Source organism: Ammospiza nelsoni, chromosome 3 (assembly GCF_027579445.1).
Source record: "Ammospiza nelsoni isolate bAmmNel1 chromosome 3, bAmmNel1.pri, whole genome shotgun sequence".
NCBI lineage: Eukaryota > Metazoa > Chordata > Aves > Passeriformes > Passerellidae > Ammospiza > Ammospiza nelsoni.
This window is the reverse complement of record NC_080635.1, coordinates 23,527,194-23,545,923: the sequence shown is the minus strand read 5'-3', so window position 1 is coordinate 23,545,923 and position 18,730 is coordinate 23,527,194. Positions and strand designations below refer to the sequence as shown.

The 18,730-nt window shown below is 41.6% G+C and overlaps 1 protein-coding gene across 1 annotated transcript in view; it reads right to left on the bottom strand.

Annotated features, from left to right (window-relative positions):
• KCNH1 (potassium voltage-gated channel subfamily H member 1) overlaps nt 1–18,730 on the bottom strand; it is a 176,402-nt gene that overhangs the window by 145,545 nt on the left and 12,127 nt on the right. Inside the window, exons 4-5 of the mRNA XM_059468364.1 lie at nt 9,014–9,142; nt 742–860 (exon numbers count right to left, since the gene is read on the bottom strand). Coding sequence (XP_059324347.1) covers nt 742–860; nt 9,014–9,142 — 248 coding nt within the window. The remainder of the gene's footprint in view (nt 1–741; nt 861–9,013; nt 9,143–18,730) is intronic.

The window sequence follows — 18,730 nt, the reverse complement described above, 5'->3', positions numbered from 1 at the left end:
TGTGATATTGGCTGTGCTGTCATTAACACCATGTCAAACCTCTCCCCAGGCTGTTTGTACACCAGGGAGACCCTGCTACTGGCCCAGGAGACAGAAACAGGAAACCTGGGACAGTCTCTCCCCCTCGTGGCGAAAGCCCTCAAACCCTAAGTGCTTCAAGGGGCCTTCTCTGCCTGCAGCTTATCTCAAACCTTTGAGAGGCTGCTTAAATCACAAGGTTTCACTTTCCTAATCTCCCTGCAGTGCTGCTTGTGGCATCTGACAACTGTTCTGTGCATAAAAGCAGTAACTTAAACATAGGTTTTAACCAGTTGGTAAGGCAGGGTTGGGATCCCACTGAAAAGTAACTAGACATAAATTAATACAGAGAATAACCCTGCCATAGATTCTCCAGGATTTCCTTGTGTACTAAACTTTTTTCTCACCTCAGTTTTACATAGGTAGATAGTCCAAGATCCTACTCTTATTAAGATCCTCAGAAGAATGGAAACTAAGTGAGAAAGTATTATTTTAATAACACCTTTCTAAGACTTTGCTAAGATATGGAACACAACAGTGCAATCAGGTTATATGGAGTCTTTGGGACACCTGCTTTCATTCTGCTGTCACAGGACACATTTCACAGCACACGAACCAGATTCCCAGGGCAGGGAGGACTGACAGTTTTTGGCTCACAGAGATGACATATCCACAAAGACTAAAAACATTTCTTTACAGCCTCCTGGGGAAAGCAAAAATTACCTCAGCAAGTCTTGAGTGCTTGTGAACGTTCTCTCCTTTCTGCACGCTGGGAGCAAGCTGCTGCAGCACCCCTCGGCTGCTCGTGAGGGCACGCGTCAAGCGGGCAAACTTCCCCCAACCTTGAGAAAACATGCAAGGTTAGACACACATTACCAAAAAAAGCTGCAAGTGTACCTCATAAAACCTCTTATATGACTAAAAGGAGAAAAAATTGTTAAAACAGAGCAATCTGCTTTAATACTGACCAGAAGGGAGTATAATTTAACCAAGTAGCAGATAAAAGCAAGTCAGAGAATAGGTGTCAGCGTGGTACGGTAATAAAACCCATGACTGCTGTGACTTTGTATTCAATGACTCTACAAAAGTACTGCCACATGAATTGCATATTTTGCAAAGATAAATGTCCACTATAGAATAATCTCATATTAAATCTAATGATCAGATTTGGATCTCACAGCACTGCAGAAGACACTTCAGACTAATCAAGATGTAAGGCTAGAGTCATGCACAATGAAAATTACAGTTGTCTGTAACAGAAGTGAATCTAGCCTCAGATGCATCAAGCATAGATCTGGAATAAGCAGCGAAATATACATAAGATAATAAAAAGCAGAGCAGAAAAGCAAAACAAAACCATTAATTTTACTCTCTCTAAACAAAAGGGGGAATATACTAATAGATTTTCTCAAGCACAAATTAAACATTTAGCAGCTTCTGGCAGAGAAGTCATATGCTGAATTTTAATTCAGAATATTTTTTACAGTGATTTCAAATATCCCTGAAAATAGAAGACTTTCAATGACATCACAAGAGCTAGCTACAACTATAATCTTTATGAGCAGTACTTTACCATAACATGTAGGCAGAGTATACATCTGGATATTTTTGGTATACTGAAAGGAAGAAACAGTGTGTTTAGTCCCAATCTTGAAAAAATGCTCCCACCTGGGAGCTCTTGAGCTCCTACCCCTCATCACCAACTACAACTAAGGATGCTCAGCACTTTGAAGATTCAGTTTATAATGAGAACCTGGTTCTGGAACACACTGCCTACACAGCTTTCTTGTAGACCCCTTTTAGGTACTGGAAGGTGCTATGAGGCATCCTTGGAGTCTTCTCCTCTCTGGGCTGAGCACACCAACTCTCCCAGTCTGTCTGTACAGCAGAGGTCCTCCACCCTCTGAGCATGTCTGTGACCCTCCTCTAAACTTGCTCCACAGGTCCTCCTTACGCTGGGGGCTCAGAGCTGAGTGCAGTACTCCATGTGGGGTCACATAGGATTCGAGTAGGGTATTGGAATTAAATACCAATATAGCCAGATGGAACGTGCCTGGGCTCATCTGGCCCTTGCCGCTTGACCAGAGGCGGCAGCTGTGGTGGTTTCACCCCAGAGACACCTTTGGCTGGCTGGATGCTGCAGCTGGGTGCTTGGGACAGGTCCAGGCATGCAGGAGCTCAGGTTTACCTCTGGCAGAGAGGCTTCAAGGCAAGGTGAAGGAAAGGAGTCAGTTCTGTTGGAGGGTTTCGATCCAGAGCTTTATTCCTGGCCCACAGGCCTCTGAATCCAGCAACATCTCTTAATAGAACTTCCAAACCACATAGTTGCTGTGTCTTTTAACCCCAGGGAGAGGGGAGGGAAGGGGCAGGGATCCCACCCAGGGGGAGGAAGTCTCAGGGAACAAATGACACCTGGATGGCCCAATGTCCCCAGGGCTGAGAGGCATCTTTTGAACTTTGCCAATCACACAACGCCCTTCCGGAATGTCAAGACTGACAGACAGCACTCAGCATGGGGCAAGAGAGGGGAAGGGAGAGGTGACTGGCACACCTGAGGAAGGAACCAGGATAACTGAGAGAGGCTGTGACATCACACCGCAACAGTAGGGCAGAAGAATAATTTTCCTAGACTGCTGGCCACGCTGCCTTTGATACACCCCAGGATACAGCTGGCTTTATGAGCCTCAAGTGCACCTGGCCGAGTCACAGCCAGCCTCTCCCCGGCCCAGGGGGAGGGCTTGGCAGGTGCCGGGCCCGAGGAGGCCGGAGGGGGACGCGCTCCAAGGGGGCAGCGGCGATCTCCCCTCAGCGGCGCGGAGGGAGCGGCGGGCCGGGCCTCTGGGGCCCGCAGAGAGCACAGCGGGCCGGGGCTGCAGCGGGCCGGGGTTGGAGCCGGCCGGGCCTGGAGGGGGCCGGAGCGGCCCGGGGCTGGAGCTGGCCGTGGTGCTGGAGCCGAACGAGCGGGACGCGCTCGCACAGGGCAGCCCCGAGAGAAACAGAACGGAGCACAGCGCTCCAGCTTCGCCCGGGAACTCGAAACCGACCTCCCCTACCACGCACAAAATATTTCTAATGCCAGATAACATAGACAGCTCCTTTTAGTAACTCGAACCGGATTGATGGGGAGGGAATTTTCCTGGAAGATGCGAAATTTGGTTCAAAACCTGAGGACAAACTTTCAGTGGGCATTTTCTTCCAAACATTGTGCTAAGATTTGGGCAATTTGGAGATACACAGAGGGAAGATCAAAAGGAAGCACCTCACTTGAGCTTTGTTGCACAAAAGCACTGCCAGACAACTCTGTGCTATGATCTGTGGCTGTGAATGCTGAGCACCTTCGGGTGTACCCCCCTTCTTCCCAGGAGCCATCTCCTTCTGAAAGACACAGCTTAACCCATCCCTCTCTCCTCAGCATCCCCTGCAAGCATCTCCTCTGCCCTCCGTGAACATCTCACTTGTGGGTGCCTAAATGGCCCACAAAAGAACTGTTTCCACAAACTCTAGATCTCCCCCTCTACTCCAAACTCTGATCTGAAAGCAGTGTAACTGTTCTAGGCAAGAGACTGTGTCTCTGTTCAGCTTGGCTTTTCAAAGCAGTGTGGACACAAAGTGGGAATACACACCCTAATTCTCTCCACACATAGGGTACCACACCTGAGGGCCCAGCTAGGAGATGCTCCCACCACGGTGCCATGATATGCCTAAAACCAGGCACCAAATCCATGTGCAACGTGTAAGAATTCCATCTCTAGAACACAACACCCTCCTCCTTTTGGAGTTCTGGTTTTTTGTGAAAGAAAAAGATAAAAATGTGCCAACTCTAACATACAGTTAGACCTGCAGATTGTGGCATAGGAAAAAGAAAATAAAAATTAAACAGAATGCCAGTACTGAACCTTTTGAATCATAACATCTCCAGTAATGCCTGAAAAGACAACAGCGGGTCAGTTATCTATCCAACAAAGAGAGGTCAAGTAATGGACTTAAGCCATAGGACTGAACACAAACACTAAATTTTAAGGGTCGTGGAGCTTTCCAAGATGAGGAACTAAGCTTCAAAATGTTGTAAGAATATATTGGTGTCTGTCCTGCTAAAGCAGAGGGACCAGATTATATGGATTAGTAGCTCTCTTTCAACACGAGCAGTTGGTATAGCCCTACATCCATTGTTTTCCTCTAGAAATGGAGAAAACACAAATTAAATTTAAAATCTAGTGATCCTAGGTGCTTCTAATACAGGCATATGTAATCCTCAAACAAGATAAGTTCACATAGAAGAGAACACAGCTTGCAATTCAGGAACCAAACATAAAGCTGGCTACCACCCCATGGTGGTGCTTGTCTGTGCCCCTGTCTTTGATTTTAACCCATTTTTATCATTGTTTGGTCTCTTTTCAGTTCTGCAGAAAATATCATGCACAGACAAAGCAATGATGACATTAAAACATTTACAGTTCAAAAGAATGGAAAGCCTGATTTTAGCACTCCTGCATTCCACACTGTTCTTTCAGTTTTCCACCATTTCTTCGCAAAAAGGTGAACAGAAATTGCTTCTGATAACACTCAAGACAAGATGATCACAAAAGCTGTCCCCTGAGGTTTGTTTCATGTGGAAATATGGCATTGAAATATACTTCTGTGCTGTGGCATCAAAACTTTTCTTCCTTAAAGCATGGATTTCATTTAACAATGGCCTTAAGTTGAATTTTCTGTATTTTTCAGTAAGTTGATACTCAAGCACAAAGCACTTATTATTTATTTGTAGGTAGCTATTTGTTTCCCACCACTCTTCTCAATTCATTCCTGATAACTCCAGAATTCAAACACTGGGAACTGTGGCAGTTACAGAACCCTTGTTACCATGCTGCTGATCCATGACTTACACAATTCCTAGAGTCAGAACAAGAAGCCATTGTCTACTAGAGAACAAGCTTGTTTGTCCACAGCCCTGTTGTTCACACAACTGTGTAAATGTGAATAAATCAAGATTCCAGCAGTTCTTGCCTCCACTCAAGCCACCGTTGTATTCCCACACATGAAAGATCCCTGCTTACATCCATTCTTCTCTTTGAAACCTCATGACTAAAACAGTATCATTTTTCCATCTGGACTGGGAAAGCATACTGAAGTTTTTAACATATTCACTATTTCCCCTTCATTTGTTTCCTCTTTTTAAGAAAACATTTCATCCAGATGAAAGCAGAGTATATCTTAATCAAAATATTTCAAACACTGGCTCTGTTCATATAAATACATCTTAAAAACAGAACGAAAAATCCCCAAAAAAATCCTCCAGAAACAAAAAGGAAAAAAAAAAAGAGGAAACGTGAATTTTCCCCTGAATTAAGATGAAGGAGACAAAATATTTTTTGTGTCTGTGCCCCTGCTTGTTATGCAAAGGACAGCTTAGCTGCAACATGAAATAAAGCATCTTCTGCAGAGAAGATGGCAACTGATGATTGCTACAAAGCACAGAAGGCTACATCATCTTGGAGGATAACAACCATTCACTACTTGATTCAGTGATGCTGAATTTGACCACCTCTTTGTATAAAAATGAAGTATCAAAAGCACAAATTAGGTTCCAAAGCTTAGTTTTCAAGCTTTTATGAGACAGCATAGATGCTACTGGATATGTTCACCTTGTATTAATACATTCAAAATCTGTTCAGGCAAACTTCTTACAAACTACTCACAGTGCAAGCACAGTTTCTATTTGTCTGCATAAATAATTGTTTTGCATAAAGTGATGCATTCCACTTTATACACTATTCTCAAGCATCTCATACTTGGTGTGCTAGATCTCAAACCAGGAGAGACATATACAGACAAAATGCATTAATTCCAAATACAGTATAAACTTTAAAATTCAGCTAAGAAGGTGACCTAGCACTTGACAAGCCAAACTTAGCTATGCTATAGATTGATTTTGCCGCCTTCTATTCAAGTAAACCTCTTTTACATTTCCCTTATTTTTTCTGAGGGGCAAGCAAAGGGGAAAAAGTGGAAAGAGGTTGTTTAAAAAAATTATCAACATCACTGACACTATTTTTAAGCGGTTTTATTTAGAATACACTATTTTTAAAGCTGCTGCATTTAAAAGCAAGCTTACTTACCTTCCATGGAAATCATAAAATAAACATATCTAAATTATCTGAATCAATTTAAAAAAGGCCACAATGAGAAGTCTACTTTTTATGTGACTTACTTGTTTCATCTATTCCAATGTCTGACATTATTAATCAATAAAAAAACAAGTAAGCATGAAAAATGGTAATGGAACCTTCTATTCCTCTGAGTCACCTTCAGGGGAAAGATGCCTATTCATCTTTGTATAGTCAAACACCTGCCATTACAGCTCTACACTTTTCACTCAAGGAGCTGCACCATTTGCAGCTAAACAATCAGGCTTGAAATTGCCAGCAGGTGATAGAAAACCAAGATACACCACAGCTAAGCAGGCTTAGCCTGACAGATAGTTGCTCCTTATGTAGTACAAGAACATGATCGATTTAATGGTTTTCTTTACATAGACATACAGGCACTGATTCTGAAAATCTGAAATGCTTTCAACTATAAAGTCCTGCAACTGTACAAAGAGCACATTTTATTAACATGTGTGCATCTACAGGCAACCTGTTACATACTTAGTACTCATAAGCATAGGAAACTGATTACACATACAAACACAGTAAAAGGAAAGTACTTGCTAAGCTGACTGAAGGTGAAATAAGGAAAAAGAATTGATTTAGCAATCAGTTTTCAGTTCACAGTTTTAGTTTTTCAGATTGAAAGTTCATTTGGGTTGAGAATATGAGAAACATTCCTAAGAAAATTGCCCTCTTTCAAAAGCATGCTACAGAGTTCCTGTGTAACATTGCACACAGCACAAAGAACACGCCCTCCTCAAAGCTCATGTGTGTAAATAGTTCTCAGAACAAGCTAGTACAATTTTACCTTTTTTAGATCTTCCAAAAACATTTTTCCACTGTGTGAATCCCAGAGCCTACTACAGATGATTACCTAACACCTCATATCTGCCTTTTCTTCCCCCTCTCACAGCATGCAACTGCCCAATGAGATCTTACATTAAAGACATGGACACACGTGTAAAATTCTGTTTGCCAAATCAGCTCCTCCAAGAAGTTGCTCATCTAGCCATCAAGTGATTAATACAATATCACACAACAAAATTCCTACAGCAAGTATATTATGGAAGAAAAAGGGATAAATTAAGGATCAAAACAGAAAGTGCCGTTCCATTTATAACAAGACTGATTTGTGTATAAAGTGACAGAGAACTCTTTACCGGCATGAAAGTTCTGAAACGTTAATAATTTTAGGAAATCCAGAAATAATATTTGGAAGACTCATTTAGTGCACAGGCCCTCCTGTACATAAAGACATAGCAGTCAGGGAAAGAGTGAAGAGCTGTGAACCAGTGGCCTCTAAATAATACATTCAGTTCTTCTGTCTGCAACCTCTGTTAGTTATTTTGCCAGTTTTCGTGGGCCTGAGGGAGAAATTCTGCCCATCATCAACTCCTCTGCAAGTCCATGCATTTATGTGTAGGTTTAGTGCCTATACTGCTGCAGATGTGCAACCACTGAGAATTACCATGCTCACTGCAAGAACAGCATAATTTTAAGATACAAAGGAGACTTAAAAAGAAAAACACAATTATGATTCCCTTTCTTCAACATGCTTGTATTGAAAAAAAGAAAGCTGAAGTGTTTCTTTGTGTTGAAAGTGAAGGACAAACTGCCTGTCTCTACCACATTAGGGAACCCCTGTGAAAGCAGAGGACACAGCTAGCACTCCTGACTGAGTCCTGCTTATCAACTGACTAAATGAAGCAAGGGCCTTCACTACCAGCAAATAAATGAGAGCCAGCTTTACTGCATCATGCTTATTTATCTGTGCTGTCACTCCTCATCAGTATACAGTGAGCACCATTAGGCAGGGAAAAACAGACCCAAACTTTCTGACAAGCTAAGATTTTTAGTGTTATTAAAGCAATAAGGAACCAAACAAATAGCATTACCAGGAGAAAAAAATTATTCACATAGCCTGGAAGGGGGTATGTTTGTCAAGGTTGTACTTCCTTTTTCATGGTAACAGGTGTTTCCACTTTGAGAAACTATGTTTTTAAAGAATAACATTTTGAGAACAAATGTAAATCACTTCATCTTCACAGTAAGTTTCCTGTTTAATTTAATACTACAAATATTATTAAATACTACAAAAATGCAAACAACAGGAGAACTTACATCCTTTTTCACCCCAGAGGATGCAAGTCTCTGTAATCCTCCATAGAGTACAAAAGGTCTGTTTCTGACAGGCTCTGAACCTGAGTTCATGCTGCTGTCACAGCTGAGTTTGCTGCCAGGTTTCCAGGCGGCAGCTCAGCAAAGGGTTAAGAGCAGGACACTGCTGTGCTAGTGTTCACTCTCCAGGACAGCTTAAACCTGATTCCACTTAAGATAACTGGAATCTCTCACATAGGCTAAAAGAAACTAGAACAGGACTTTAACAGAAGAAATCCCATAATAATGACAAGTAACATCGAGTCAGGCAGAATTTAATTATTCTGATCTTTGCTAGACTCAGCCAAGGTTGATTCCTCAGGTTTTTCATGGAGTTTCACACACAGTTTGTATAGGGCTGTTGAGCATCACTGTGAATCCTTGAGGGCTATGCTGGAGAGTGGGTTAATAGCGTATTTTAAAAGAACAGTACCTATTTACTATGTAAACTGGTCTTTCTGAAGCACTTGGGGCTTTCATTAGCAATGACCCTTTCCAGAGCAGGCCAGAACAATTTTACTAAAGAAATCAGCAACCATTTCTTGCACAAATGCCATCCCCAGTGGCACAGCTACAAGCTATTTTAACATTTCATTCTTAGCCTTGGGTATTTAAAGGACTTCAGCTCTTTCAAGACCAGGGCAAACAAACAAAAGCAGCATAAATATATAATTGTGAAAAAGACCAACCTTTACATGAATCATCCTCAATGGGCTGCTTGAAAGCCGTTATGTCATTGAAAGTGCAAAGAAATAAAACCACTTTATCCTGCTCATTTCGAATTGGAGCAATTTTCACAAAGAACCAGACAGGTGTTCCTGGAAACAAACACATCAAAGAGTTGGTCAATGGCAGGCAGAACAGTAAATGTGCCAGTTCAGATGTTTATATCTCAAATCAGCCATCTGTAAAAGTTACTTTAATGTTGACTTTTTTTTACAAGTACCTATTTGAAAAAATAACAAAGCAGCTGACAAGTCTGTTGTTTAAGTTCTCTGCTCTGTCTCTTCTTAGCTTTTTAATCTTCCAGGAATCACCCTATTTCTGAATTTCATCTGCAAAGTTAACACTTGAACTTAAGAACTGCTTTGTGATCTCCTGAAAGAAGAGTCCCACATATTTCCAAATGCTGCACACAACAGTGTCTTGCTGGCTCTTGAAGGACTTGAAAACAGGCCAGCTATGCCTAGGACATGAGCATAACACAGAGTCTCAACTCAGGAATATGACCAGTTTGGTCAACTTTATAATTCCCTGCCAAGAAGGAATGCCCTAAAAAAAATCAAGCCCTAACTACTACAGTAGCCTATGTCTAGCTTCAGAGCTGGGCTCCAGGAGCTCTAGCCCAGCCTGCAAATCCCCCCATGCAAGGGAAACCCTTCACAAGCTGCTTGCCTTGGCCTGAGCCTGCTCCAAATCACTCCAGTGTGAAGCAAGACTCCCCTGAATTCAGGAGAGAACAAGCCATTAGGACCAGATCACATGATGCTGTGGATGGGATCAAGTTGTACTGCATGGAACTGCACCTTTCTAATTACTGCAGCAGATGAACTGCTAATTAAACTGCTTGAGATTAAATTCTGCACATCACAGAAAAAGACGGCCCCAAAATATGACCCTTCGGATGCTGCTGCTGCCATTTCTTCTTGACCTCTACCCACCAGATCACCTTGAGGAGAGAATCTGTCAGTCAGCCCTGCCTTTCCATGTTTCTGGCAGTTCTCCTGACACTGCTGAGAAGACCCAATGAAATTCCATGTAACAAGGCAGTATCTACCATTCTTTTCACAGGACTCACACTGCTTTTAGTGATATTTGAGTATAAGCTGATTGGAGGGCTCAGAACAAAGCACTTGGCTCCTGTATGCCAGAACATGACCTCCCTGAAGGCACCATTTTTAAGTCTGCATCTTAACTTTAGAGATAAAAAGATGACTTCTCCAGCTCTGAGGTACATCACAGTAGGGACACTCCAGACCTCAGCCTTCAGGGAGTTTGTACATGGGTTTTCAGACTGTCCCTACACTCTCAGAGATGATGAAAACTCACTGCTGCCTTTGCAAGCGCAAGAAGTAAGAGAGAAGATTCAGGCTTTCTTGCTGAGAGCAACATTTTTTTTGTGTCCCTTTTGAGATTTGTTTGGAGAGACGGATCTACATACCAGGGGCCAAACTAAGATCAGCAGGAGTGTGACCCTCTGGGAAAGCCAGAATAAAGAGCACCACACAATCTTTTTCACTCATGTGGCAAAGCCTATTTTAGAAACAGTGATCTTAAAGACTATTCCTTTTCTTCCTCAGTCACAGGACCCTTCTCTATGCTAGTGATCAGATTCTCTTCCGCCTGAATTGCTCAGTATTTTAACATGAGCATGACATGGTATATTTAATGCAATAATTTTTAGTAACAAGGGCAACTTGTGTTTTCTGGCTGTCAAAGGGTCACAAGAAAACCTCAGGTATCTTACAAGTTACTGTCCAAAAAAGGAAGCAAAGGCAGCTTTTTTCCCACCTATGCTAATATAAGAGAGATTGCTGTTACCAGTGCCTCACCTGGCTGTTTCCCAGCCTCAGTGCTGAGCAATCTTTTCTGGCTACAGAAAGGTAGGGCATCTCCAAAACCCATGGACAACTTCCATAAACCAAGTTCAATTCCTAAGGCTCCCACTGTGCCTGCATAACACACAAGCAGTTTCAAACCCTGGCTGAGATTCCATGCCATATGTACAGCCACTTCTATAAACAGCAGGGCCTATGATGCATGGAGGCCTCTGCTCAAAAAGCAGAGAAATCCAGATGGAATCACTGGTGGCCATTTCTGAAATATGTCTGCATGGCAGAAAGTATTCAAGGGTCAATTTATTTTTTTTTTTTAAGAGTTAACATTCCTGAACAACCTCTTCCAAAAAAGTAAGAACAAACAAACATGCTAAGTGTGAAAGAAGATTAAGTAAAGTAACTGTGCCAGTAAAATCATCACTAACTTGCTAATGAGCTTAGAAGACACTGCCATAAAGCAGCCAACAGCAATTTTCTAGACAGTAACACCCTTTACACTACTCTTTCTCAAGAGTTCCTAAAATTGCCAATCTCGATTTCTTCTTGCCTACTTGTTTTTCCCAACTTCACATGTGAACTATTCTGAGGCTGATCAAATCCGTACCCTGCTTTTACAGAGACTCCTTGGTGACTAACTGCTTTTCATTTTACCCACTTCAACACCCTTCACTAACACTGCAACTTTTTAATCAGCCAGGATCTCCATCAACAGCCTTGCTTTTTAATCTTTATCTACATGCACTTTTTTTGATTAGGGATTTTTTTTTCCCTCCCCAAACCACTCTGTATTGTTTTACTACTTCAAGCTGCAGCTATTCTGCTATGGGCTGCTCACAGTATTAACCTTCATAGCACTGAGGCTGAATTACACACAGTTTCTTCTCTGCCTCTCATAGCTATAAAAACATAGTACTGTGCTTTTGAAGATGATTTGTACTCAACACAGAAAGGATGCAATTCACCCTCCTATTCTGGCTATTTGTCAGATGAATTATGTCACCTTCTTTTATGGTTATGCTGTAGTGTGTTGTTGCAGGAATTTCCTAACATGTTCTGAATGCAGCAAGAAGACTTTTCCCAATAACCTGTCGAAGGCAGCTACAGAGCAAGGAGCTTTTATCAGCAGGGTTTTTACTTTCTGGCTCCCTTGACTCCCACTCATGTGTTGTATTATTTATAGGAAAAAGGAAGACAAAACACTTTTTTACCTAGAACCAAGTGTATAACTTAGTGATATGCCCCACAGGCTAAAAGAAAGAGCCAGATGTTCTTGACAGCCAAAAGTAGTTGTGTTTGATGAAATGCACTATTGGGGTATCCTTGTAATTTCCAGAGTGCCACCATCAGAGCAAAGCCCAAAATCAGGCGGCATGCAGGGCCTGCAGAAATCATCTTCCAATTTGTGTTCTACACAGTAACACTACAAGGCAGAAATAAGTAGATGGAAAATTCTGTCTCTACAACATTGTATTTTCCCTGCAGTGCATTCCCTAACATCTTGTCGGTGTCTCTTGTGAACAGGAGACAAGTGGATATAAAAACACAGTCATGAGGTGAGAGCTCACAGTGCTGGGTTACATGGGCTTCCCACAGTGCTCTCAACCAGCAGCTCATTCACAACAGAACTGGGATCTGAAACATGGGAACACACCAAATGGCTCAGCCAAGAAGTGGCCATGCTCAGCTTTTGTCCTGCATACTGGTTTAATTATCAGAAGAATTTTACTTCTTAAACAGTTTATTCAACTATTAAACAGGAAAGCCTAAAGTATAAACTACTTATAAATCAGGTCGGAAACCAGAATTTCAACGTCCTACAGGCAGTCCTCATGCTCTTGGTGTCAAAGCCAACATCCCTGCTCAGCCAGACAACCATGACTAGCAAGAGGCACAAAAAAACCATTTTAATGAAAAATGTGATTTTCAGATTCAGCCTGTGGTTATTCAGGCAGTGAAACTGCAGCATGTTCCAGAGTTCTCACAGCAAAACAAGAGCAACTTCCCAGTCTGCACTGATGCACAGCCACACAGAAAGTGTTTACCAGTGTTTCCAACAATATATCTACTTCCATTTACATTTTGTCTTTAGTCCTGGCAACCTATCTCCCTGGTAAAGTTCAGTGATAATACCAGTGCACAAACAAAAAAGTAAACACTCATGAGCTACACTGGCTTCTGTTGGATTTGGAATCAGCAGTGAGAGAATCCAGCCTTTGTCTGGTGGCATAGCACCAATCATGCTAGAAAAGGGAATGCCCCTCCAAAGCTGCAGGACAAGCAGTGGGGACAACTGAGAGGAAATGAAAATCTACAATGAATGCCCAATACCAGCCATAGGACCAGCCTGGCTCGTGGTACCAAAGTTACATGGCCAATCCAGAATTAACAGGGGCAACTCCTGATAGGCTTTTATGGCCTAATCACAGTTCTTATGGTGTTGCCTTAAAGGAAAGACAATTTTAAGGTCTGTCATTCAAATACCAAGTCTTCTCCAGACTAACATACTCTAAGTGTCTGCATTTCTTTCAACTTCCCATCTGAAAGACAAATACTACTGTCTCTTCCCTATCCTTTTCTCCAGTCCTGTGTCTTTCAACAATGATATGTTCAGCTTCTTGCTGGGCAGGAACACCAGCATTTCACATTCTATTTGACTTTGGTTGAAGTCTTTCAGAAATTCTTACATCATCAAAGCGAAACAGATCTTAAAGGTCTATTCCAGCCTCTCCATGAGCATACCACTGAGCTCTCCTAAGTCTTCCATCCTGCCAAACAAAAATAGGCAATATGAAAATAAAAAACCACTGTTTAAATGTGCTCTTTGCCCATACCTTAAGCCATTTAACCAAAGAGGCCAACTGTTTTTCAAAACTACAAAAAGCATAATTTAAATAAAACTGGAATACACAATCTTTCTTCCCATTAATTAAACCAAAATTAATTTTAAAATATAATGAAAAGAATGTTTTGGCAATTTAGCTGACATCTACACTGCCATTAATAAATGGGGCAAGTTTCCTCCAAGCATCACAACTTCTGCATTACTTGATAACGTCTCAGTCAAACAGTCATCAGACACCTATTGTCCTGAAGGGAAACAGTCTGGCAGTATCGAAATAGAAATGTGCCCTTTCTCCACCAATTCCTACATGCAGCAATGCAGACAGCAGGAATTAAGTTCTATTAACAGCATGGCTGACCATTACAGCCACCCCTTTTAGGGTTTCACTTCTTCCAGGGACTCAGTATGAGATTGTTCCTCTCTATCCCACACTGACTGAACAGTTTGTCCCAATGTCAAAGTAGCCAAACAACAGAAGTGTCATCAGAGAGAGTTTGGCAAGCCACTGTACCCACACAGATTTTAACCAGGCAAGCCATTGTACTCACACAGATTTTAACCAGCCATTGTACCCACAGATTTTAACCAGGTGTTCAGAGAAGCCCATGACATTTGACCATGCAAGACAAAGAACAAAAGTTCTTTGCTATAGACTCTAGCTTTGAGCAGAGAGTGTGTAGCAAATGAGAACAGACCAACTCAGCCTGCAGCTCACCACTCTTTTAAAGAGTAAACCTTTAAAATAGACTCCCAGCACTTTTAAAGCTGTTATCTTCGTGTCTTCTCTATCTGGTGCTTGGATACTGTGGCACCTAATGCTTCTAAAGGTCAGATCTTTACATGCTAAGATAAGGAAAATCAATTTTAGTCCCCAAAGGTGGAATTGCCGTTCACAAGGGTTATCCTATGACACTGAAACAGCGCAGCAGAAAACAAGGTTCAGCACAGAGTCTGGTACTGCAGTAGTGCTGGCACAGTTCACCTGATTCTGAGCTCTCTGAAGAACAGAATATGAGTATAAGGAAGACACAGTAAAGTTTTGAGATCTTCTTTCCATTTACTGCAGGAAAAATACTTAAGGACTACTACTGGGAATCCTGTACATATTTGTGGAGATGACAGCAGGCCTTGCTTGCCAACACATTTGAAGACAATGATAAATGGGAATTACCAGTTTAATTTGACCTTGCTGAAGGTAACTGAACTCACACAGATGGGTTTCACAGGAGATGCAGGTGTGCATACTGCTTGACAAATAATGGAGCTGCACTTCATTGAGAGGTTGAGGAGGATACCTGTCACTTGACTCCAACACCCTCATTCTCTCCTGCTTCTGTTCCTATGCAACAATATGGGTTAGCAAAGGTTTCCATCTGGAGACACTGCAGGCACAGCACAAACAAGTATAAATGGGTTTAGATGGTTTGAACCAATAGGAGTTATGAGAAACTCTTTTCTCATAACTGGGTTGGTGGGCAATCACAGGTCTACCACCCTGAAGTGAATTCTGCTTCCTACAAATTAGGATGGGGTTGTTTGCTTTTGAACCTCTATAGAAAGCACTTGTCCCAAAGACAAATGCAAGTAGAATCTACCAAATCACTATTTTAGGCTGATTTGTCATTCTCTGACATCTGAAGGCTTTCTAATACACTGAGGGAAGAAGGGAGAAGGAAGGAAGGGAAAATATTGTATACATGTTAAAATTAAAATTTTAAAAATCAGACCATCAAATAAAAAAAACCACACACAAAAACATTCATGCTATTAAATTTGTTAAATGTTCAAGCACCCAGAAAACAGGGAAGTGAAGCCCAGCACAAATTGAAAGTGCATCCCAGCCTTTGGGACTCTCACCATAATATGTCTACTCAGCAAAGAGCTACTGCTTTGCAGCATGCAAAATAGTTACCTACAGCCAAGCCAGCATTCTGGCAAGCATTCTGCTGGTCCTATCAGTAGACAACTTCTGAGACACAAAAAAAAAAGGTGTCTTAACACTCTCTCTGCAGTACAGCTGCAGACCATAAGCAATGGGAATACCTCTGCTCAGACAGGGGACACTTGAAGACTCTTTCTAACTCTTGATGCACTTCACCTTTGATGAGTTCACCCCACTTCAAATATTCTTCCACTAAAGCGGGTCAAGTACTGCATGGAAAAGGGGGTTAGATTTCAATTGGACACCACCTCTTCAGGGGCAGATAGAAGCAAGTGAATTTTGTATTGTTACAAAAACACACTTCATCAGTAATGAAAGCAAGTGCATATAGAACAAGCCTGCTTCTGCACTGCTTGTCTGCCAGGCCTACATTGTAGACTAAATACAAGACAAAGAAAATCCAAGTTTAATTTATTCAGCCATTTTTAACTCATGAGGCTGACCATGAAGTGTAAAAACTTAACAAATGACTGTCAAAGTCTCATAAGAAGTTAAATGTTGAAAACACATCAATTCAAGTAAGGTAAGATATGACTAAGGCTAGATATAAAATATTTTCTAATACATAAGCTGTACCCTTCCTTGGAATAAGTTCATTTATCTCCACTGACTTCAGATTTAGTGATGTTTTCATTTTCCCATATAAAAATAAACAATACTTCCAGCATCACTGGGCGCTCACATCTAATTAAACAATGGAACTGAAGCTCTCATGTGAAATTACTGTCAGTCTGTCTGTTGTCATTTGGCAGTCCTGATTAAAGAAAGCTTTCACTTTGTCTCCTTCCAGGTATGACAATGAATCCCCACTGAATGCAACTGGATGGCATCAAAGCAACAATGACAAAAATCTGGTGGCTATGCACCTGTTTGCTCTAATTGCTTCCAATTATCCTGAAGAAGCTCTGTATTACTGGGAAGTAATTCTTCCAGAGAATAACAATGATTTTTACATATCTGCTCAGTTATCAAGGGCCTAGCCCAAGGAATCATCAAATCTCTATCACATCTTAATTTTAAGTTCTGAAAACAGAGAGTGTAGTCACTTTTGGATATGGGGAGGACTGGACAAAGGAAGGGAAGGCCGGGGTAGAGGCAGCATCCATAAATGCAAACATGATGAAGGCAGGGAATTGTATGTTGTTTCTAGAGTTAATACTGTGAACTGGAATGAAGTTTGTGGATATACTGTGGATATACTATCAACAGCTGGATGGGGTATTCTTATCAGGCAACCAAGTAAATACTAACACTGGGTCACCACCATGGAGAGTGCCATGTCAAAAAAAAAAAAAAAAAAACTATCACTTCTAATAACATCATTAAATGTCTCAATCTGCTTTGGCATGTAAGACCAGGGAATAATTGTTTCTCAGAGAAAGAAAAAAATAGCTGCTCCCAAAAGTACAAGATTGACTTGCACTACAGACATCATTATTAACTCAAAACTCCTATTTTGTTTTCCTTTGTTCCTCCAAAAGGTTAGAGACTGTACTGTTAAAACAGCCAGAATTACATTAAATGTGCAGACTGTGGAAAATGTACCAATTATCCAACAACTCAAGACTAGGGGAAAAAACTGCTATTTGTCATGTCTGTTAGTTTATAAAGAGGCTGTAGACAGGTAAAGAACAAGGAAAATCAATTTTCCTGGCTAATTTGAAAAAGAAAAATAGAATGAGGAAAGAACAGAGAGACCTAACAGAAGAAACAAAGAGCGGGAAAAAAGATGTCTAACAAAATTCGGGGTCCTTTCCCAAGCTTTCAAACTGAGAGCAGGTTAGAACCAAGCATGTTCATTGTCTGAACCGTTGCCACAGTTGCAGGCAGAGGTAAGGTGACCACAAAGAAAGGCCACTAAGCAGTCTGGGTGCTAAGTGACTGGTAAACAGGACAGTGTTTTTCTGTGATGTGCCTTATATTGAGAAAGTTCCAGGATGTCCCCTTTTTGAAATTTTTCAGTTAAAACTCTCTAGTGTTATTAGTCAGTCTCTGTAACAGTAGTTAATGTATCTCTAAAGCTGCAAATCTAACAAACATTAGGTGCTCTGCAGTTTGTTAAACTTGAAAGCAAGCTCTGTGCTTCCCTTTTTCCCATGCCTGTGACCCTCTGTGTGTGGAGCAGAGCCGAGGCAGCTCCGTCCCTCACGTCACACAGCACAGCTACTGCACAGCTGGGGCTCCTTCCAGGCCACCTCTCCTGCACAGGAGCAGCACACAGCGGGGCAGGAAACACTCCTCACTCCACGGGTACCTCACTCTAAATCTGCATAAAGCACAGAGAGGCCCCAGGCTCCACTGCAGGCCATATGCTGCAGCGTGACAGAAGAGCGGCTGCATTGTCTCCCGGTGCCAAAACACTGATAACTAAGAGAGAATTCCAGGCTCTCCCAGATCCCAGGACTGCAGCTTATTTACTTGGGTTTGGATGCATACATGTGAGCTGGATATGGTCCCCAAGGCCACAAACTGAGCTAGGAACAGAAATCAGCTTTTAGGAAATAGGTAAATATTGGAGGCAGGCAGCCCTAGGAGGAAAGCAGCATAAAGCAGGGCCATACAGACTGTGCATACGGGCAGTACCAGCTTCATTGTTAGAAGGCAAAACTGTTAAGAGTAAAATAAGTTACAGAATGCATTTTTTTCAGCTTAACATCTGCCTAGGCTGAAGATCTCAGTGTATTCACACTTCAGGTGACACAGATTAAGTAGATTAAGTATTTTCATCTTCATTAATAGACAAAAATAACTGCATGACATAGGCCACACTAGGTGAGACACCGAGTCAAGTGTTTGGGGCAAGTTCATCTGCTGATATGTGCAGTTACAGACAGACTGAATTTCCTAGGAAAAAAAAAATCATGTGCCAATTAAAGCTTTTTTGTCCAAAACAAAAGATGTTTCATCTGAAAACATCGGAAGTAGTTCAGGTTCTAAAACAAAAGACAGGTTCTTTTTATTCCAAAATTACTATATGCTGTCTTTGCTACATCAAGTTGTCAAAAACTGAGAAAGTATGTGCTCTGCAGTGGAAACTTGCCTAAACCTAGCTTGTGTACTACCA